This window comes from Zalophus californianus, chromosome 1, assembly GCF_009762305.2.
Source record: "Zalophus californianus isolate mZalCal1 chromosome 1, mZalCal1.pri.v2, whole genome shotgun sequence".
NCBI classification, from domain to species: Eukaryota; Metazoa; Chordata; class Mammalia; order Carnivora; family Otariidae; genus Zalophus; species Zalophus californianus.
Window position 1 is genome coordinate 86213888 of NC_045595.1, and position 19457 is coordinate 86233344.

General features: G+C 38.4%; 1 protein-coding gene across 5 annotated transcripts in view; it reads left to right on the top strand.

The window, feature by feature from the left end:
- Nucleotides 1–175: 175 nt before the first annotated feature.
- The window catches only part of ANKRD28 (ankyrin repeat domain 28), a 194321-nt gene continuing 175039 nt past the window's right edge, over nucleotides 176–19457 (top strand). For 3 of the 5 annotated variants that reach the window (XM_027583594.2, XM_027583597.2, XM_027583595.2), the window contains exon 1: nucleotides 176–599. In XM_027583594.2, the coding sequence (XP_027439395.1) occupies nucleotides 573–599 (27 nt within the window). In that variant the 5' untranslated portion in view covers nucleotides 176–572. Of the gene's footprint in view, nucleotides 600–11121; nucleotides 11230–15488; nucleotides 15508–19457 lie in introns of those variants that run through there. The other 2 variants (XM_027583599.2, XM_027583601.2) reach the window with 2 other exon arrangements.

Consider the following 19457-nt stretch of genomic DNA (forward strand, 5'->3'; position numbering starts at 1 on the left):
TCCCGCCTCCCCCGCCCCCCACGCAGTAGCTCGCAGCCCACCCCTCGCAGCTTCCTTCTCCCCGCCCCCTCCCTCTCCAGGAGGTGGGGGGGGGCACGAACGAGCGCGGTGGCGTGGCCAATGGGCGCTCGGCTTACTCTGGCCTCTCCCCCGCGCGGCCGCCAATCGCGGCGGGCGGTGGTGGTAATATTGTGGAGTGGAGTTTGGATGCCGCCGCTGCCGCGGGCTGGAACGGCGCGGCCGCGGGGGCTGCCAGGGTATTTCGGGAAGGGGGCGTGAGGAGGCGGCGGCTGCGGCGGCGACGGCGGTGGCTGTGGCAGCGGCAGCGTGTGGAGGCAGCTGAGAGAAAGAGAAAGAAAGGAAAGAAGAGGGCGGGGGACTACTCAGAGGAGGAGGCGGGACCGACCAGGCTCCTCACCTCTCGGTAGCGGCGGCGGGCGGCCCGGGAGGCGGCACCGCCCCCTGCCCGCGGACTCCTCAGCGCAGCCGGCCGCCGACCTGCCGGCCCCTGGCAGCGGCCGAAGCTACGGGGGCGGAAGAGGTGGGCCGGGGCGGCGGTGGAGGCGACCGCCATGGCGTTCCTCAAACTCCGTGACCAGGTAAGTGAGGAGCAGCGGGGCGGGATCGCGCCGACCGGGGAAGAAGGAAGGGAGGGCGGCGGGCAAACGGTGTGGGCCGCTTGGGCGCCCACTCGGCTGGGTGGGTGCGAGGGAGGCGGGGTGCCGCCCCGGGGACTGGCGCGCGGAGGCCCGGCCGGGGATCGCGGGCTACCCGCCTGTCAGCGAAGCACCGGCCGGGTGAAGCCCACGTGCAGCTGGGGGGCTAGCCGCCGTCTCCGGTCGCCGCCGCGTGAGGGGCGGGTCCCACGCTGGTCGCCTAGGCGTCCGCGCCCGGCTCACTGCCGGGTATGCGCCTCCTCTCTCCTGCCAGGTGAGGCTTGGCCTAACAGGTGGCTTCCCGCTGCCGAGCGGGAGCGGTTCTGGCGGCCGTGACCTTAGGTCACGACCTTGCTCGCCTGTTTGCTTCGTCGAATAGTTCGAGGCACATTCTCTCGGGGTTAAAGGCGGTTGATTCTGCTTCGAGGGTATTCAACCTGCAAGTTCCCAGACTTGTTTTCTTTTGACATCTTGTGCACCATCTTGGTTACTTTTCTTGACTTAGGAAGAACTGGTCAAAAAATACCTGAAGTGCCGAAGAGAGTAGTGACTCTTTTGGACTGAAAGTAATTGTGTTTAGGGACGAAATCGCAACTATGTCAGAATGATTTGTACGTCTGAATACGTGGAAAGATGGATAACAAGGCTTTCAGGCGATGCAGACTTCCAAACATTTTATCTCTTCTTTAAGGAAAGGGAAATCAACGAGTGAAATTTACCGAGTGGCAGTAGACGTAATAGTGCTGAGAATTTATTTTTGTCATTTGTTCTTTTTGAACAGAAGATATTGGGCAGATTTGAAGGGGAAGTAACTTGCATATATTGGGAAACTATTCTTAAAGTGAGTACCCCTTTTGTAGAAACAATGGGGAAAAACTTGAGTTTTTAATATCGTCTCCTAGTGAATATTGTGCCTTAAATTCTGAATCTTGGTATCATCAATTCTCATAAGCGAATTTTATTTTGTTTATTTGATGTTTAAGCCGTTGGCTTAACTTGCGTATCATTAGTTATCAAGAAGGTTTTAGCTGGTGTTAACATCCTCAGGAGTGATACTTTTGAAAAACTACTGTTCAGTGAAGTTTATACATTTTATTTCAAATGATAGAACTGCATTGTTCAATATGATAGCCACTAGCCTGCATGTGGCAATTTAAATTTTAATAATTAAAATTAAATAAAAAGTTCACTTAGACTTGCTAGCAACAATTCAAGTGCTTGGTAACCACATGTGGTTATTGACTATGGTATTGGACAGCACAAATACAGAACATTTTTATCAGAAAGTTCTGTGGGACATGACTGTTAAACAACAGGTAAAATGTAACTAATTCCTGCTAATTCCTGTATAGTCAACTCACGTTATACTCTTAAAGGTGTAAAACTCAAGATGTAGATTCTCTAATCTTTATCAATCTAATGGCACCTCATGCTTCCATAAGTCATAGTTGAGGTACTGATTGATTTTTGTTTTGTTTGTAGTCCTACACTTTTGAAAAAGTTATTTTTGCAATTTGGATCATAGTGTGCATTAGGAATTCTGTGAACTTTTTGGAGACCATCCCATTTTATTCACCATAAAGTTTAAGCAGAAACAAGATTATTGTTTCAGTTGGACATAAAATCCAATTGCACCTTTCTTTGCATTTGTGTATTTAGGAATTGCAGTTATAAAGCAATTGTGATGCTACTCCAATTTTATATAGTATCTTTTAATAGTCAGTGGTTGTGATGATATGTAAAATGTCACCTGTAAACTTAAGGATACTTGGGGCAAGTTAAGTGGCGTGGCTCAGAGGGGGAAGAATGTTGAAGTTTACATCTAAACTACTAAGCAATTGACTCATCTGGTCTCTCTTTTGGAAGACTTTGAGAAATGAGTTTGCTTTGCCTATTTCAAAGGGAATAGCTGCTTTTATTTTATTTTATTTTTTTAAAGATTATTTATTTATGTATTTATTTGAAAGGGAGAGCACAGGAGAGGGAGAGGGAGAAGCAGAAGCAGACTCCCCCCCCAAGCAGGGAGCCTGATGTGGGGCTCCATCCCAGGACCCTGGGATCCTGACCTGAGCCGAAGGCAGACGCTTAATGACTGCACCACCCAGGCACCCCAGGAGTAGCTGCTTTTAGAAGTCATCTTGTGTGTTGCTATTTTATTGGCTATTAGAAATGATGATAAAAATGAAATGGAATACAGGTACTATCTTAACCTTTTCTATCTACTGGAAAAGCAGTTCAGCTAGATGAATTATTTTATCTGGAGAAAAGGAAGAGAAAATGTGGATAAATACACAGTTTTAAAGTTGGAAGGTTCTTGATGTAGCATTTAACTCAGTCCTTATTTACACTTGGAATCGGAAATAGTTCAGGCTACTTTTTTCTGTTACTGCCATATTCACCTTGTGTTTTGTTTTCTTTTAGTTCTGTAAATACAGCTAGAACCTATTAATGGGTAGGAATTGTTCTTTGTGCACTTAAGCATTAGGTGGGTTCTAGATGGTTTAAACATAAAATCAGTGAATAAATAAAGCAATTTGTTTTCATATCCAGTAAATAATCTGGATAAAACAGCTTTCCCCCTTTCTGTGGCAACACCTGATATGAGTTTTCATATTGAGTTTTCAGTTGGACATAAAATCTAATTACACCTTTGCATTCATGAATTGCAATTATGAAGTAATTGTCGTGCTTCTCTGGTTTTATATAGTATCTGTTAATACTCAATGTAGTGATAATATGTGAAATGTCACCTGTAAACTTGAGGATACATGGACAAGAACTCGGACTAGTGCACTGCTTTTTGTTAATAGATGAAAATAATTTTTAATTGTAAATGAGGTGAAAATAATTTGCTTTCTATTTGTAGGACAAGAAACATGAACTTTTCCCTCGATTTCCCCCCCCACATTAAAGTGTTTATACAGCATGAATCTCTGACAGTTGCAGGCTTTTATTTAAGAGGTATTTTGTGCAGATTTTTATCTTTGCATTTAATAAAAATGTAATTGTATATGATTACATTTAAATTTTAAAATTATATTTCTAGTTTTATTGAGATATTATTGACACATAACATGTAAGTATAAGGTATACAGTGTGATGATTTGATACATGCATATAAAGCAAAATGATTACCACAATAAGATTAGTTGACACTACCAGGGGTTCCTGGGTTGCTTAGTTGGTTAAGTGTCCGACTCTTGATTTTCGTCAGGTCCTGATGTGGGGCTCAATTTATTGAGCCCCACATCAGGCTCTGTGCTCAGCGCAGGGTCTTCTTGTCCCTCTCCCTCAGCTTCTGCCCCAGCTCACCTGCACGCAGGCTCCCTCTCTCTTTCTCTGTCTCTAAAATAAATAAATAAATAAAATCTTAAAAACGGTTAGTTGACACTACCATCCCCTCACGCAATTACTTTGTGTGTGTATAGATAACATTTAATATTTACTTTCTTAACAACTTGGAAGTGTATATATGTATAATACAGTATTGTTAATTATAGTTTGCCAGGCTGTACATTAGATCCCTGGAACTTATAGCTGGAAATTTGTACCTTTTGGCCAATTGCATAATTACATTTTAATTTATCAGCAGTGATTCATAGTGTACCCTGGTAAGAAGGAGAAGACTATTTGTTTAGGATGTGTAAGGTAACAGACTCACAACTGGGAAGCTAAATGGCAACTGGTACTTGGCTTTAGTATCTAGAAGACAGTAGGGAGTGATGGAGATCATGGCAGATAGGAGCAGGTACGTTAGTTGCTGCTTAGCTCCAGGACATTGTTGCTGTGCAGGTGTGCCTACTATTTTTAGAACTCCAGTTTTCTTTAGGAAGTTAGAGATCCAGATACTTATGAGAAATCTCTCTGTAAATACTGGCAAGTTAGTAGTTACCATTGATAAAAATTTAAAGCTGTAGTTTTACATAGGGGTTGGCAGGGGACCAGTTTGTAATCACAAGTTTAGCTCAGCTTCAGAAAACAAACTACAAAATAAGATTTCTATTTTATTTATTTTTTTAAGAGATTTATTTATTTGAGAGAGAGAGAGAGAGAGATCACACTTGAGTGGGAGGAGGCGCAGAGGGAAAGAATCTCAAGCAGACTCCCTGCTGAGCTCGACACAGGGCTCGATCTCACAATCCTGAGCCGAAATCAAGAGTCAGATGCCTAACCGATGGAGCCACCCAGATGCCCCAAGATTCCTTATCTTAAAAGAACAGTTTTCTTTCAGATAAAATAGTCAAAATGGTCATAAACTTAAAAAAAATTGAGATATAATTTGTATACCATAAAAGTCATCTTTTAAAGTGTACAATTCAAGCCAAAGCAAACTTGAGAAAGAAGAACAAAGCTAGAGGTATCACAATCCCAGATTTCAAGATATACTGCAAAGTTGTAATAATCAAAACAGTGTGGTACTGGCACAAAAGTAGATGTATAGATTAATGGAATAGAATAGAGAGCCCAGAAATAAACACATGCTTATTTGGTCAATTAATGTATGATGAAGGAGGCAAGAATATATAATGGGGAAAAGACAATCTCTTCAATAAATGGTGGTGGAAAAACTAGATAACTACATGTAAAAGAAACTGGACCACTCTAACACAATACACAAAATAAACTCGATAAAGACCTAAATGTGAGACCTGAAACCATAAACTAGAAGAAAACAGGCTGTAGTATCTTTAACATTGACCTTGGCAGCATTTTTCTTAAATGTGTCTCTGCGAGCAAGGGAAACAAAAGCAAGAGTAAACAATTGGGATTACACCAAAACAGAAAGCTTTTGCACAATGAAGGAAACCATCAACGAAACAAAAAGGCAGCCTACTGAGTGGGAGAAGATATTTTCAAGTGATATATCTGGTAAGGAGTTAATATCTAAAATATATGAAGAACTTACACAACTCAGCACTGGTGGGGGTGATAATAATCTGATTAAAAAATGGACAGAGGACATTTTTCCAAATGCTCAACAACACTTATCGTCAGGGAAATACAAATCAAAAACAGGTGAGATATCAGCTAACACCTGTCAGAATGGCTAGACTCAAAAGGAAAAGAAATAACAGGTATTGGTGAGGATGTGGAGAAAAAGGAACCCTGGTGCACTCTTGGTGGGAATGCAAATTGGTGCAGCAACTGTGGGAAACAGTATAGAGGTTCCCCAAAAAATTAAAAATAGAAAAACCATAGCATCCAGTAATTCTACTGGATGTTTACGCAAAGAAAATGAAAACGCTAATTCAAAAGGATATATGCACCCCTGTATTAATTGCAGCATTTACAATAGCCAAGATTTAGAAGCAACCTAAGTGTCTATCAGTAGATGGATAAAGATGTCACACACACACACAGACACACAGACACACACACACACACACACACACACACAGACACACACACACACACACACACACACACACACACACACACGGGAATATTAGCCATGAAAAAGAAGATCTTGCCATTTACTACAACATGGATATACCTTAGAGGGCATTATGCTAAGTAAAATAAGTCAGTAAAAGACAAATACCATATGTTTACATTTACATGTGAAATCTAAAAAAAACAAAAAATGCTGAGACAGTCCCATAAATAACTAGTGGTTGCCTGAGGGGAGAGGAGTGGGGCATGGGCAAACAGGGATGAAGGAAGGGGAATACAGGCTTCCAGTTATGGAATGAATAAATTACAGGGATTTTGTTTTGACATAAGGAATATAGTCAGTGGTATTGTCATAGCAGTGTATGGTGACAGATGGTAGCTACACTTGTGATAATAGCATAATGAGTAGAGTTGTTGAATTGCTATGTTGTATACCTGAAACCCGTGTAACATTGTGTGTCAACTACACTTCAATTAAAAAAAAAATTATTCAGTAAAACCTCCAGAAAAGTGTGCAATTCAGTGGTTTTTGATATATTCACAAAGTTGTGCAACCATCACCACTATGTAATTCCAAAAATTTCTATCCCTTCAAAAAGCAATTAGCGGTCACTCCCCATTTCCCTCCCCCCCCCCCCCCCCCCCCGCCCTAGTCCCTGGTGAGCACTAATCTACTCTCTGTCTCTATGAATTTGCCTATTCTGGATATTCATATAAATGGAATTCTACAGTATGTGACTTTTTATGTTTGACTTCTTTCACTTAGTGTAATCTTGTTAAGGTTTATCCATTCATGTAGCATGAATCAGTTAATCAGTTGGTCATAAACCTTATATCGTGTTTGAGTTTCTTCTAAAGAAAGTTCCTACACTTTTATGCTGTTTTATTGCTTCTTGTAGTGTGCAGATATATAATCTGGGATGTTTGTTCCTGTTTTCTGAGTTGGTTTTAAAACTGGAGTTAGACTGTTGGCAGTAGTACTAGAGGATAGTAGATTTTACATTTGGATTACTATTTTTGTGTAGAAGCTGTCTTTGTGTTCTCTCCTGGGTTAATGGTCATTAGGTAAGGATTCTTGATATGTTGGGAGTTTTTTTTTTTTTTTGGAACAGGGTTGGGCATATATCAATAAGTAGATAACGGATGAGAATAATTTGACTGCTATTTTGGGTAGTTAGTAAACTCTCACTTGATCAAGTATCCATTAAGGGTAGAGCATTATTTGACTTTCAGTAGAAAAACAACAGATGATCCTTGAAAAATCTTATAATTAGGAATACAGAATATACAAAATGCCTGAAAAACATTTATGCTCAGATATTCAAGTATTCTGTATTGAGTGTTCCCTTGCTTTGTGTTGGAGACTGGGCCACACAAGGGTACAGTAGTCACTACCTCTGTCCTTAAAAATTTTACTGGCTAGGAAAAGACAAAAGATAATAAATGCACAGTGTCTGATACACTTCATCTGAAAAGGTTTATAGAGGTTGAAGGAAAACGTATGGAGCATATTATTTGGAAATATACCTAACATAGTTAAAAAATAAGTGTGTCTTGTGTTTACTGATTTTTTTTTGATGCTTTGTATATACAGTGCAGAACATGGAAAAATGTAGAACAAAAGATGTGTATAACATGCTTCAGAATTCAGAAAGGAATAGATGATCTGATTGTAGGCAGAGGGAAACTTTTGTGGCACGGGAATTATTTGAGGTTCACAGGAAGGATTTGTTGAAAGCAAACAGTTGTGCAGGAAAGCAACAAGAGAGGAATAGAAGGCGAGCCAAAAAAGGAGAATGATGTATCTATGCTGTAGTGAGGAGATAGACCTCATTGGTGTGTGTAGTTTCAAAGGATAGGAGATAGATTAGCTAATTAACAGTGACTACATTTTGAATTACTTTGAATATAAGGCTAGGAAGTTTGGACTTGATTAGAAGTGTGGGGAAGTTGTCATAGGTGGGTTTCTTAATCTAGGGTCTGTGAAGGGTTTTTTGGAGGAATGTGCATACATATACTTAAGAGGCTTCATAACTTCATTTAGATCCTCTGAGTCCATGACACCCAAAAGTTAAATAACCACTACATTGTAAGTTTTAGAAGAGTGAATTACAGAAGACAAACAGGAACACCCGAGACCAGTTAGGGGGCTACTGCTATAATTCAGAACATATGTAAAACATTTTAGTGCAAGTCAGGTACTTTAAGTACGAAGCAGAAGTTTGAATGGAAATGAGTACATCTTTAAAGGATCCTCATAGCTATATTAATGGCTCATTTAAGTGTACCACTAAGTGTCTTACATTTATATGACAGTTGACAGTTTTTTTGCTGGATAGTCCCACTAGGGTAAATTAAATATGAAAATACAATTAAACATTGATAATTCAAGTAGTTAGATTTGGGTTATATTAGGTTTTCTAGCATTTTATCTTATTTCCTCTTTATTTTCCAGTCTAATGTAAAATTTATATTTGGTGAATGCACTCTACCTGGGTTGAAGTGAGATGCTCCTGGAGAAAGTTTTGTTCCTGGAGAGAATAGTTTGGGGTTTAGTCTTTTTGTTCTGGACATTGTATTCTGTGGACAATTCACATTAAACACACACAGTGATACTGAATCACAGAGTTATACAGTACTTCTCATTCAAAGCAAAAATTAGTGAAATCTTCAGTTTCTTAAACCAGTAATGTTTTAAAGTATAACAGTACATTGTACATAATGATTAAAGTTCTCAAGTACTTCAAGTTTAATTTCTGCTCCTACTCTCCAGTCCCAGTTCTTAGTTAAGTGATTTATCCACCTTCCTTATGTGATACTGATTTTTTTGAAAAAGGATTCTTCTGTGTGTATACTGATTGGCATGCAAAACTAAATCTGAATAGAATTACGACTCCCACAACTTTAGTGGAAAGTTCACTTTCGCCTCATAAATTTAAATTCAAATTCTTAATTAGTGATGATTTACTTATTTATTTATTATAAACTTAAAGGTATATCTTTTCTACTCTTAAGGATTTGAGGCCACAGATAATGTTAAAACATACAGCATAGGACAGTTAAAATATTTAAAAAGGAAAATCAGGAAGCAGTTGCTTATGAAACATATACTTGTTCCAGAGCCTAGAGAGTTATTATGGTTCAGTACTACATTTAACTTTATTTTTGTTATCTAAGGTACCAACCGCCCCCCCCCCCCCCCCCGCCCCGAAACTTTGTATCTTACAATAGGAAGTATAAATTAGTCTGGAGAGGCAGCCTTTTCTCTTGTATCCGTTTCTGGATTTAAAAATTTGATAGCTTTTTCTTTTTTAAAAGGCTTTGCTGTGACATAATTCACACACCAATTTAAGTTATACAGTCCAATGATTTTTAGTATTTCACAGAGCTGTGTAAGTATCACCTCAGTCAATTTTAGATCATTTTATAATGCTGAAAAGAAACCTCTTTACCCCTAAACTATCATTCCCCCACCCCATCACTCCTAGCCCTAAACAAGTGCTAATTTACTTTTTGTTTCTATATATTTGCCTATTTTATGTAGCATGTTTGCAAGGCTCATCTGTACTGTAGCATGTATCAATATTTTTATTGCTGAGTAATATTACATTGAATCATACCACATTTTATCTAGGCATTCAACAGTTGATAGGCATTTGGATTATTTTCACTTTTTGGCTAGTACAAATAATGCTGCTACGAACAGTTGTGTACAAGTTTTTGTGTAGACATAAGTTTTCATTTCTCTTGGGTACTTAGGAGTGGACTAGTTGGGTCATATGGAAACTCTGTATTTAGCCTTAATTTTAAGGAACTGCCAATCCGTTTTCCAGAGTGGCTGTACCATTTTACATCCCCACTAGCAGTACACAAAAGTTCCGGTTTCTCCACATCTTCAATAACACTGACTATCTTTTATTCATTATTGTCATCCTGGTTGGTGTAAAGCGGTATGCCCTTGTGGTTTTGATTTGCATTTCCCGATGGCTAATGTTGAGCATCTTTTCATCAGATCTTTTGCACATTTTTAAAAATTGGGCTAGTTATCTTTTTATTATTGAGTTTTAGTGCTTTATATATTTTAGATACCAGTCCCTTATCAGATATGTGATTTGCAAAAAATATCCCCAATTTCTCCCATTTCTACTTTGTTACTATTCTTTGAAGGGCAAAACTTTTAATTATGGAGTACAATTTGTCAGTGATTTATAGAATTTTGACTAGGGTGCCTAGGTGGATAGGGCATGCAAGCAGAGGAGTTGACTTGAGGGTGAGATGAATTCAGTTTTGGATATATTGAGGTCCTAAGGGGACATTTGATTGGAAAAGGTGTTATAGGAGGCAGTTAAATGAGAGGCTGGGTTCAGAGAAAAGTGTTTTCGATGGTAATTGAGGTGAATGAGGTCTTTTAGTGAGAAAAGTTCATGGCCAAGGAGAATATAATGGGGAATATGGAATGGGTGGAGGAAAGGAAGCCTGTGAAGCTAACCAGAGTTAGGAAGAGAGCCAGGATAGACTACTATCACAGGCCAGAGGAGGGAAGAATTTCCCAAGTTCTACCTATATTGTGTTCTCCTAGGCACAAAGGCTCAATTTTTTCATCACCTTTTATTTAGCTTTCTTTTTATCTAGCACATTGTTACAAACTTTCCATGGAAATGTTTTTCATATTTTCCCCAATTTCTTTACTTCCTAAGCCAGTAATTCCTAAGTTGGGCATACATCAAAATCAGTTGGCCAGCTTTAATACAGGATTTTGGGGTCCTATTAGACATGCTGAATGAGGATAACCTTGGGTAGTGTCCCAGAATATCTGTATTTTAAAACCTCTTGAGGTGAAGAGTGGTTTGCTCTTCACCAAGCTTGTTTACTTTTTTCTTGGATCCCAACTAACTTATATTTTCCAGCCCCTCTTGCATTTGGGGATGGCCATATGATTGAGATCTGGCCATAGGAAATTAAGCAGAAGTGTTGAGTGTTTCTTCAGCCCTGGAAAATACAAACTTTCCTTGAACAATCCTCTCTTCTCTCTTCTCCTCTCTCCTGCTGGCTGGGTGTTGTCTGCCAAAAGCAACTTTGGAAATGATGGGTCCAAGAGAGCTGAACTTCTGTCAGCCTGGGTCATCTCCAGCCTCTTCATGCCCACAGCTGATCATTAACATGGATTTTTGGACTTCATGTAAGCATGAAATAAAAATAAACTATTATGTCACACTTTGGGATTTATCTATTATAATATCCATTGTTACTTTAATCAGTATAACTCCTTAGCTTATTATCCAAAATCTGTTTTGGGATCCATTGCCCTTGGTTTGTACTATTTTATATTTTAAAACTCATTTATATGGTAAGTTAGTCTTCAGCTGTTAACTTCCAGGCCTTACACATAAATACTGTGTTTTCTTTGTAAAAATTTTCATGGAAATTATTATAATTAACATCCTGATTATTATATAACAAACATTTGTATGCCTGCTACCTGCTGGTCCTCCATACTAGGGATATACATGTGTCTAAATCATGGTCTCTGTCTTCTAGTATGGGATAAGATGGAATTAGATAAGGGCCATTATCTTATGTGTGCTTTGAGAGCATCAGGGGAGAAATGGCTGATTGAACCCAGTGGTGGAGTTGGGGGTCCTTGAAGTTTATTTTAATGGGATTTTATTTACCCATGTTCATTTGTAATCTTGTTCTCTCTCCTCCTCGGTGGATGAGAGCCATATATAGCCTATATAAAATATTCTTTTAGAGGAGCAAAAAGTACAAGTGCATTTTGGTAGGTTTGTGTTACATGTGGGTATTTTGTTTGAGTGTATATTTTTTGTTAATTTCTACCACCAAGAAAGAAGAGAATGCTTTATTTAGGAGAACTGCAGATCTTAGTCCTGTTGCAGATTATCTTGTTAAACTTCTCCTTTTGTTAACTAAGGCGTTTTTTTGTTGTTTCTTGTTTTGTTTTTAAATAAATACATGTTTTCCTTTTTAGGGGACTTTCTGATCAGAAATGGTGAAAATCAGAAAGAACGTACCTGCTGTTAGTATTGTTTTCTTATTAGTGTAAATTAGGAAGAAGATAACTCAAACAGGACTTTGAAAGACTGTGTATGTGTGTGTTTGTAAATAGGTAAACAAGAGCCTTCTATTTTGACTAGTTCTCTGAATGGTGAGAGGCTTCCTCCACTTTTTGAAAGCTTATGCTAGTCAGTGTGTGTAGTTCCAGAGTGTCACACTGGGTCATGCCAAGAGTGAGGAGAGTGTCCCTGGGAGAACTAAAAAGAGCTAGGCAAGTGACAATCACATCCTGAAGAACAGGAGTTGAACTTGAGGGTTAAAAACAGCTGGCTTTTAAGGGATGTAAAAGCAAACTGTAGCACCAGGAGTGAGTAGTGGAGTTGAAACCAGGTGAATAGATTAGAATAGCAAGTGTAGTGTTTGTCAGGTAGATCCAATAAGTAGCCTAATCCAGGGAATAGGCAGGTAGTTAGAAACTAGCATGTCTGTGAGAGCTTGAATGATTCATATACTGAAGATATCTGGAATTAAGAGACTTCAGTAGATGAGGCCAAGGGACTATAACCTTTCAGACCTTTTCATTTGATACTGTAGCAGGGACAGTGAGAAGGAACCTGATTGGAATATTTCCCAATTTAGAAACAAGAGGTGTAAATGAAATACAGTATAGGTGTACTATAGAAATGTTCTGGAAGATTGTGTATATGTTAAATAATGGCTAATCCACTCATTTAACAATGAGAAACTTCTCTGCTTTAATGACACTTGTGGTAAATTGTTTTAAATACAGAATTTATTAGTAAAACAAGTTGTCCTTCAGCTTATCTTTTACCATAAAGCTGAACTTCTATATATCACCTTCACTTAAGCTTAGATATACTGACTGCTTAACTATTATAGATGGTTGGTAACACATGGATTATTTTGGATGTCTTGGTGCATTACTGATTTTAGAAGCTTTTATGTTTTGGCTATGGAATTACTGCTTTTTTCAAATGTCACTAATCACCCTGTTTGTATTTTCTTTTCTACTAGCAATTTCTACTTTCTAAGACTTCTGTTGGACTGTAAGATTCTATTATGAAGTCACATGAACTTTATACCTGCTCACCTTGTAGTTTCTTCAGCATCTTGGAGCTACAGTTTTGAACATGGAATTTCTTTCCTCTGACCACAGCTTCTTTCATTACTGGTTCTCCCACTTCCTCACCCACAGTGAACCTGAGCTTTGCTGTGTTGGAAACTACTTTACCTAGTTTGCTAGGTACAGTTTAGCCACAAACTGGCCTCTTAAGAAGCCTTGATCTCCTGATTAGAGCAGTACTGGTTAGGGTAGTGTTTTCTGAAACATGGGACAATTTTTACTACTGGTGTTTTTCTTGAGACTTTTTGTGGGTGACCTGTCTACTTTGATTACCAGATGTTGACTGATACTTCCTGGCTTCCTGTCCAGACTCCTGAGTATAGCCCTGTATCCTGCTTCATTCTCACTTTCCTCAGGCCTATTCAGGAGTCTCCCAGCTCACTCTGTTGCAGCCTTTCCTGCTAACCATTCTGTAGGTTTCATGTTGTCCTCTTCAACACCCTACGTCTTCCCCTCAGCTGTCACCCATCTCTACCATCTTTCAGCTTTCATGTCTTTTCCACCTCCACCTGCTTTTTTTTAGTCCTTTTGACCCAACATCTTGAGCCTCAACTCCTATCTTACAGTCTCTTCCCGTTCATCTTAGTCTTCTGGCCTCTTGCAACTTGTCCATTTTCCTACTCCCACATCCTTCTCAGGCTGGACCCTTTCCTCAGCAAGCCTTGTTTCTCAGTGGGAACTTTCCCTGCAGTCCTTCCCTTAGTGCTGTTATGTCTCTGTGTTTTCTACTCCTGTCTTTACCCCCAACACTACCCTTTCAGCTTATAGCTCTGTTCTTTCCTTCAGCTTTGTCAGGCAAGAGAAGCAAATGACTTAAAGAAAAATGTTAAGTAAATAGTAGTGAATGTCACCATATATGCATATGGCAAACAATTATAATGAATTGAATGTCTGAATGGTAGAGTATGTACTTTTAATTCTGGCTCATTAATTTATCACCCCTGTGATTTTGGGCCAGTTACTTCACTTAAGTTTGAGTTTTCTCACTTAAAAAGGGAGATAATAGCATCTATCTCACAGATTTGCTGAATTAAATGAGATACATAGTTAGCACTTGCAAAATGGTAGCAATTATTGTACTGAAAACGACTTTGGCTTGAGAGATCTGGGCAGCTCTACCACTGTCTTACTGTGTGACCTTGGGCAAAGAAACTAAATCTGAGCCTGAGTTTGTTTGGTTGGTTGTTTTAACATCTTTTTTGAGATATAACTGACATACCACAAAATATACCCATTTAAAATATACAAAGCAGTATTGTTATTGTTGTTGTTTAAGTAAATTTACAGGATTGTGCAGCTATCACTACAGTCTAATATTTTTTTACATTTTTGTCACCTCAGAAAGAAGCCCCTGTACCCAGCAGCCACCCCATTCCTCTTAAGTCCCCCTCCCCTGGTCCACCTTTCCCTCAGCCTTAGGCAGCCACTAATCTCCTTTCTGTTTCTATGCATTTGCTTATTCTGGACATTTCATATAAATGAAGTCATAAAATATGTAATCTCTTATGACTGGCTTCTTTCCTTACAAGGTTTTAGAGTTTCATTCATACTGTAGTATGTATCAGAACTTCATTTCTTTTTATTGCTATAGTGGGTTGTTTCTACTTTCTGAATAAAATAAAATGGGCATGGGGATATCTTCATTGAATTTTGAGAATTGTGAGAATGTTGATAAAGTGTCTAGTACGTAGTAGTTGCTCAATAAATGATCACTTACCCAAACAATTTAAACTCCTGTATTCCCTTGACTTTCTCAGTCAACCTATGGATTACTTCTACAATATTTATTCTCTTGTTTCAGCTCTGGGACCACTGAAAAATTGGTGAAGGAAGTAATGAAACCAAGTTGAATATACTCCAGTTTTCTGATGTCTAACTTCAGTTGCACCTTCAAGGCTATTTAATCCTTACCATTCCTTTTCTGTATCCATTAATATTTAATTTCTGCCTTCTCCATTTTAACATGTAGTTGTGTCTCCTAATTTACTATCTACCCATGTAAGCTTTCTTATTGATCTCCTTTCTTATGCAAATCATTTATTTCTACACTTTGCTTTTTTTCCCTCTTTTTCTTATTTTGACTGAGAGAAATGAATATATTTTTTTCCTTCTCAGAGCGTTTTTCTGCTGTAATCCTAATCATACCTTCATCTGAGATTTAGATATATTATTTCTTATTTTTATTTTTTCATATTTTTGCACTTCTCTCACTGCTCTCACACATTGTTAAATATATTGGTGTCTGGATGGACACTACCTATTAATCAAGATTCTAATACTCAGAGTGGGCAAGACAAGGTAAGCAACACCCACTGTAGGATTCACCCTTAACAAGGCTTATTTCTATTTGGGTATGCCATATATTGTTTTACAATATAACTTTTAAAATATTGCTTACTTGAGTGTAAAGTAGTAAATCAAGGTCATTTGAGTTGAATTTTTTTTATTACAATAGTGAAAACATTTTCCTTTTCATTGTCCTGTGTTAAGTCTGAGTATATGTAATATTTTTTTAAAAAAGAATTTATTTATTTGACAGAGAGAACACATGCAGGGGGAGCAGCAGGCAGAGGGAGAGGGAGAAGCAGGCTCTCTACTGAGCAGGGAGCCTGATGTGGGGCTTGATCCCAGGACCCCAGAATCATGACCTGAGCCTAAGGCAGCCACTCAACCGACTGAGCCACCCATGCACCCCTATATGTAATATTTTTTAAAAAATGTATCCTTTTATTATTATCCCGGGAGACAGAAATCTGACCCACCCTTTAGGTAGCCTTCTCTCTGAACCACATTGATTCTAAAATGTGCTGAGTTTGTATAGTTCTCATTGGTTCCACATTCCTATGTCCACCGTGTCAGAAAATCTTCCTTTTTACCCAATTCAGTTCTCTCCAGCTATAATTCAGTCATTCTGTGTTGTATTGTCTACAATAAGGATCCTGTATAGGTGATCAACCTTTCAAGCTGGATTCAGGGAGCTGGCAATTGGTTAGACCAGTGGCTCCTTTTTCCTCTTTAACAGTTTATTAAGGTATAATTTACATACTATAAAATTCATCTGTTTTAAGAGCACAATTCAGTCATTTTAATAAATTTAAGGAGTTTTGCACTCAGCGCCACATTCCAGTTTTAGAACATTTCCATCACCCAAAAAGGTACCTATTTTGGAAAAACTTCAGTTCTCCTCCTGTGTGTTGCTCCCTTATTGTCACACTAACTACCATGCTCATCACACTTCTACACCTGACGGGTGTCCTACAGTTCAACTCAGTTTTGACACCGTTGACCTGGCAGTAGCATCAGATCCCATAGCTTAAGGGCTTAGTCCTACAAGACTGTCCCCCCTCCTTTCCCTACAGATTCCAGTCGCAGATCCAGGTGCTTCTGACTGACTGGCTGTAAATCAGAAGTTCCCAAATAATTTGCTGGAGTGGCTCACAGAACTCGAAGAAACATTTTATAAACTGGATTACTGGTTTAGTCCAAAAGAATATAACTAAGTAATAGCCAAATGGAAGAGATGCATAGGGCAAGGTATGTAAGATGGGACATGGAGCCTCCATGCTCTTTGGGTTTGCCACTTTCCCCAAATCTTCATGTGTTCACCAACCTAGAAGCTCTTTGAACCCCATCCTTTTGGGTTTTTTGTGGAGGCTTCATTACATAGGCACAATTGATTAAATCATTGATCATTGGTGATTAAACTGAATTTCCAGCCCCTCTCCCCTCCCCAGAAGTCAGGGGTAATGGTGGGGATGAGGGTGGGACTGAAAGTTTCAACCCTCTGATCACCTTGGTTGGTTATCTTTAGGCAGTTTCCAAAAGTTACCTCATTGACATAACAAAAGACACTTATGGCTCACATCATAGGAAATTCCAAAAATTTTAGGAGCTCTGTGCCAGAAAAGGGGGATGAACACCAAATATATATTTCTTATTAAAAATCACAGTATCTCAATACTTCATACCCATTTTGCAGTCACTCCTCATTCCACCTTCAGCCCCAGGCAATAACTGACTAGTAGTCTGTCTCCATGATGTAGCTTTTTTAAACATTTTATATAAATGAATCATATGTTCAGTTTTGTCTGGCATCTTTCATTTTAGGTTCATCCATATTGTAGCATGTATATTAATTCTTCATTGCTGACTAGTAATCCATTGTATGGCTATACCACAATATTTTGTTTATCCATTCACCAGTTAGAAATTTGAATTCTGATTTCTGGCTATTACGAATAAAGTTGTGATGACTATTCATATTTTAAATCTTTGTATAAACATGTTTTAATTTCTTTGGGGAAGATTCATAGAAGTGGAATTGCTGGTCATGTTGTAAGCTTATGTTTAATGTTTTAAGAACAGTCAAACTAATCCCTATTGCGTATTGCTGGATTTGGCTTGCTAATATTTTGTTGAGAGTTTTTATATCTTTATTGTTTGGTATGATGGTAATGTTGACCTCATAAAATGAATTAAGAAGTGTTCTCTTTTTTTTTAGAAGAGTTTGTGAGGTATTAGTATTATTTCTTCTTTAAATATTTGATAGAATTTAGCTGTGAAGCTATGTAGGCAAGGACTTTTCTTTGTGGTAAGCTTTTAAATTACTAATTCAGTTTCTTCACTTGTTACAGGTCTATCCAGATTTTTTATTTTCTTTTGAGTTTTGTTAATTTGTGTCTTTTAGGGAATTTGTTCATTTTATCTAACTTGTTGGCATAAAGATGTTCATAGTATTCCTTTATAAAACTTTTAATTTCTCTGAGGCTGATAATGATGTATCTCTTTTCATTCCTGATTTTGGTAATTTGTCTTCATTCTTTTTTTCCTGGTGAATCTTTTCAAAAAACCAATTTTTGGTTTTGATTTTTCTCTATTTTTCTTTTTTCTATGGTATTGATTCCCCTCTAATATTAATAATTTATTTCCTTCTGCTTACTTTGGGTTTAGTTTGCCTTTTTTTTTTTTTACTTAAGATGGAAGCTTACTCAAGGTCTAGGATATTATGTGCAGCTATAAATTTCCCTTTAAGCACTGTGTTAGCTGTCCTATAAGTTTTGATGTGTTTTGTTTTCATTCAGCTTGGAATATTCTAAGTTCTCTTGAGATTTTGTTTTTGACCCATAGGTCATTTAGAAGTGTCTTTGGTATCTAGACGTTTGTAGATTTCCCAATTTCTTGTTTTTTTCTAATTTAATTTCATTGTGATTGAGGAACATTTTTTATATTCTTTGTATCATTTCATTTCTTCCCCCCCAACATTTTTTTAAACTTTTTTTTGTTTTGATTTGTTTTTTTAATTCATTTGAGAGGGGGAGAGAGAGAGAGCGCCAATGAGGGCAGAGCGGGGCGGGGGGGGGGGGAGAGTCAGAGGGAGAGGGAGAAGCGGACTCCCCATTGAGCAGGGAGCCCAGTGCAGGGCTCCATCTCAGGACCCTGGGATCATGACCTGAGCTGAAGGCGGACGCTTAACCAACTGCGCCACCCAGGCATCCCTCCCGCATTTTTAAAAAAGATTTTATTTATATGAGAGAGAGCAAGAGAGAGAAAGAGCAAGCACATGAGCAGGGGGGAGGGGCAGAGGAAGAAGCAGCAGCAGACTCCTCACTAAGCATAGAGTCTGACATGGGGTCCCAGGTCCCTGAGATCATGACCTGAGCCAGTCAGATGCTTAACCTACTGAGCTACCCAGGCACTCCTTCCCCAAATTTTTATTACAATTTAACTCAAGAAATTCAACATTGTAATTTTAATTATAATCCACACCAGAATAATGAGTAAGATATGTATTATACTTTAAAAAAAAAGTTCTATTTTTCAAGTATAGGTGACCTATAGTGTTTTATTAATTTCAGGTATACAGCATGGTGATTTAACAGTACCGTACATAACTCAGTGCTCACCATGTTAAGTGTGGTCACCATCTGTTACCATACAACATTATTACAGTGTTACTGACTATATTCCCTATATGTATTTTTCATCTCCGTGACTTCTTTTATGACTGGAAGTTTGTACTTCTTAATCCTTTTCACCGATTTTGCCCATCCCCCCATTCCCTTTGCCTTTGGCATTCACCAGTTCTCTGTGTTCATGAAATCTATTTCTGTTTTTTGTTTGACATTCCACATATAATGAAATTATAGTATTTGTCTTTCTCTGTTTTATTTCATTTAGCATAACACACTCTAGGTCCAATCCGTGTTGTTGCAAATGACAAGATATTCTTTTTTATGGCTAATATTCCA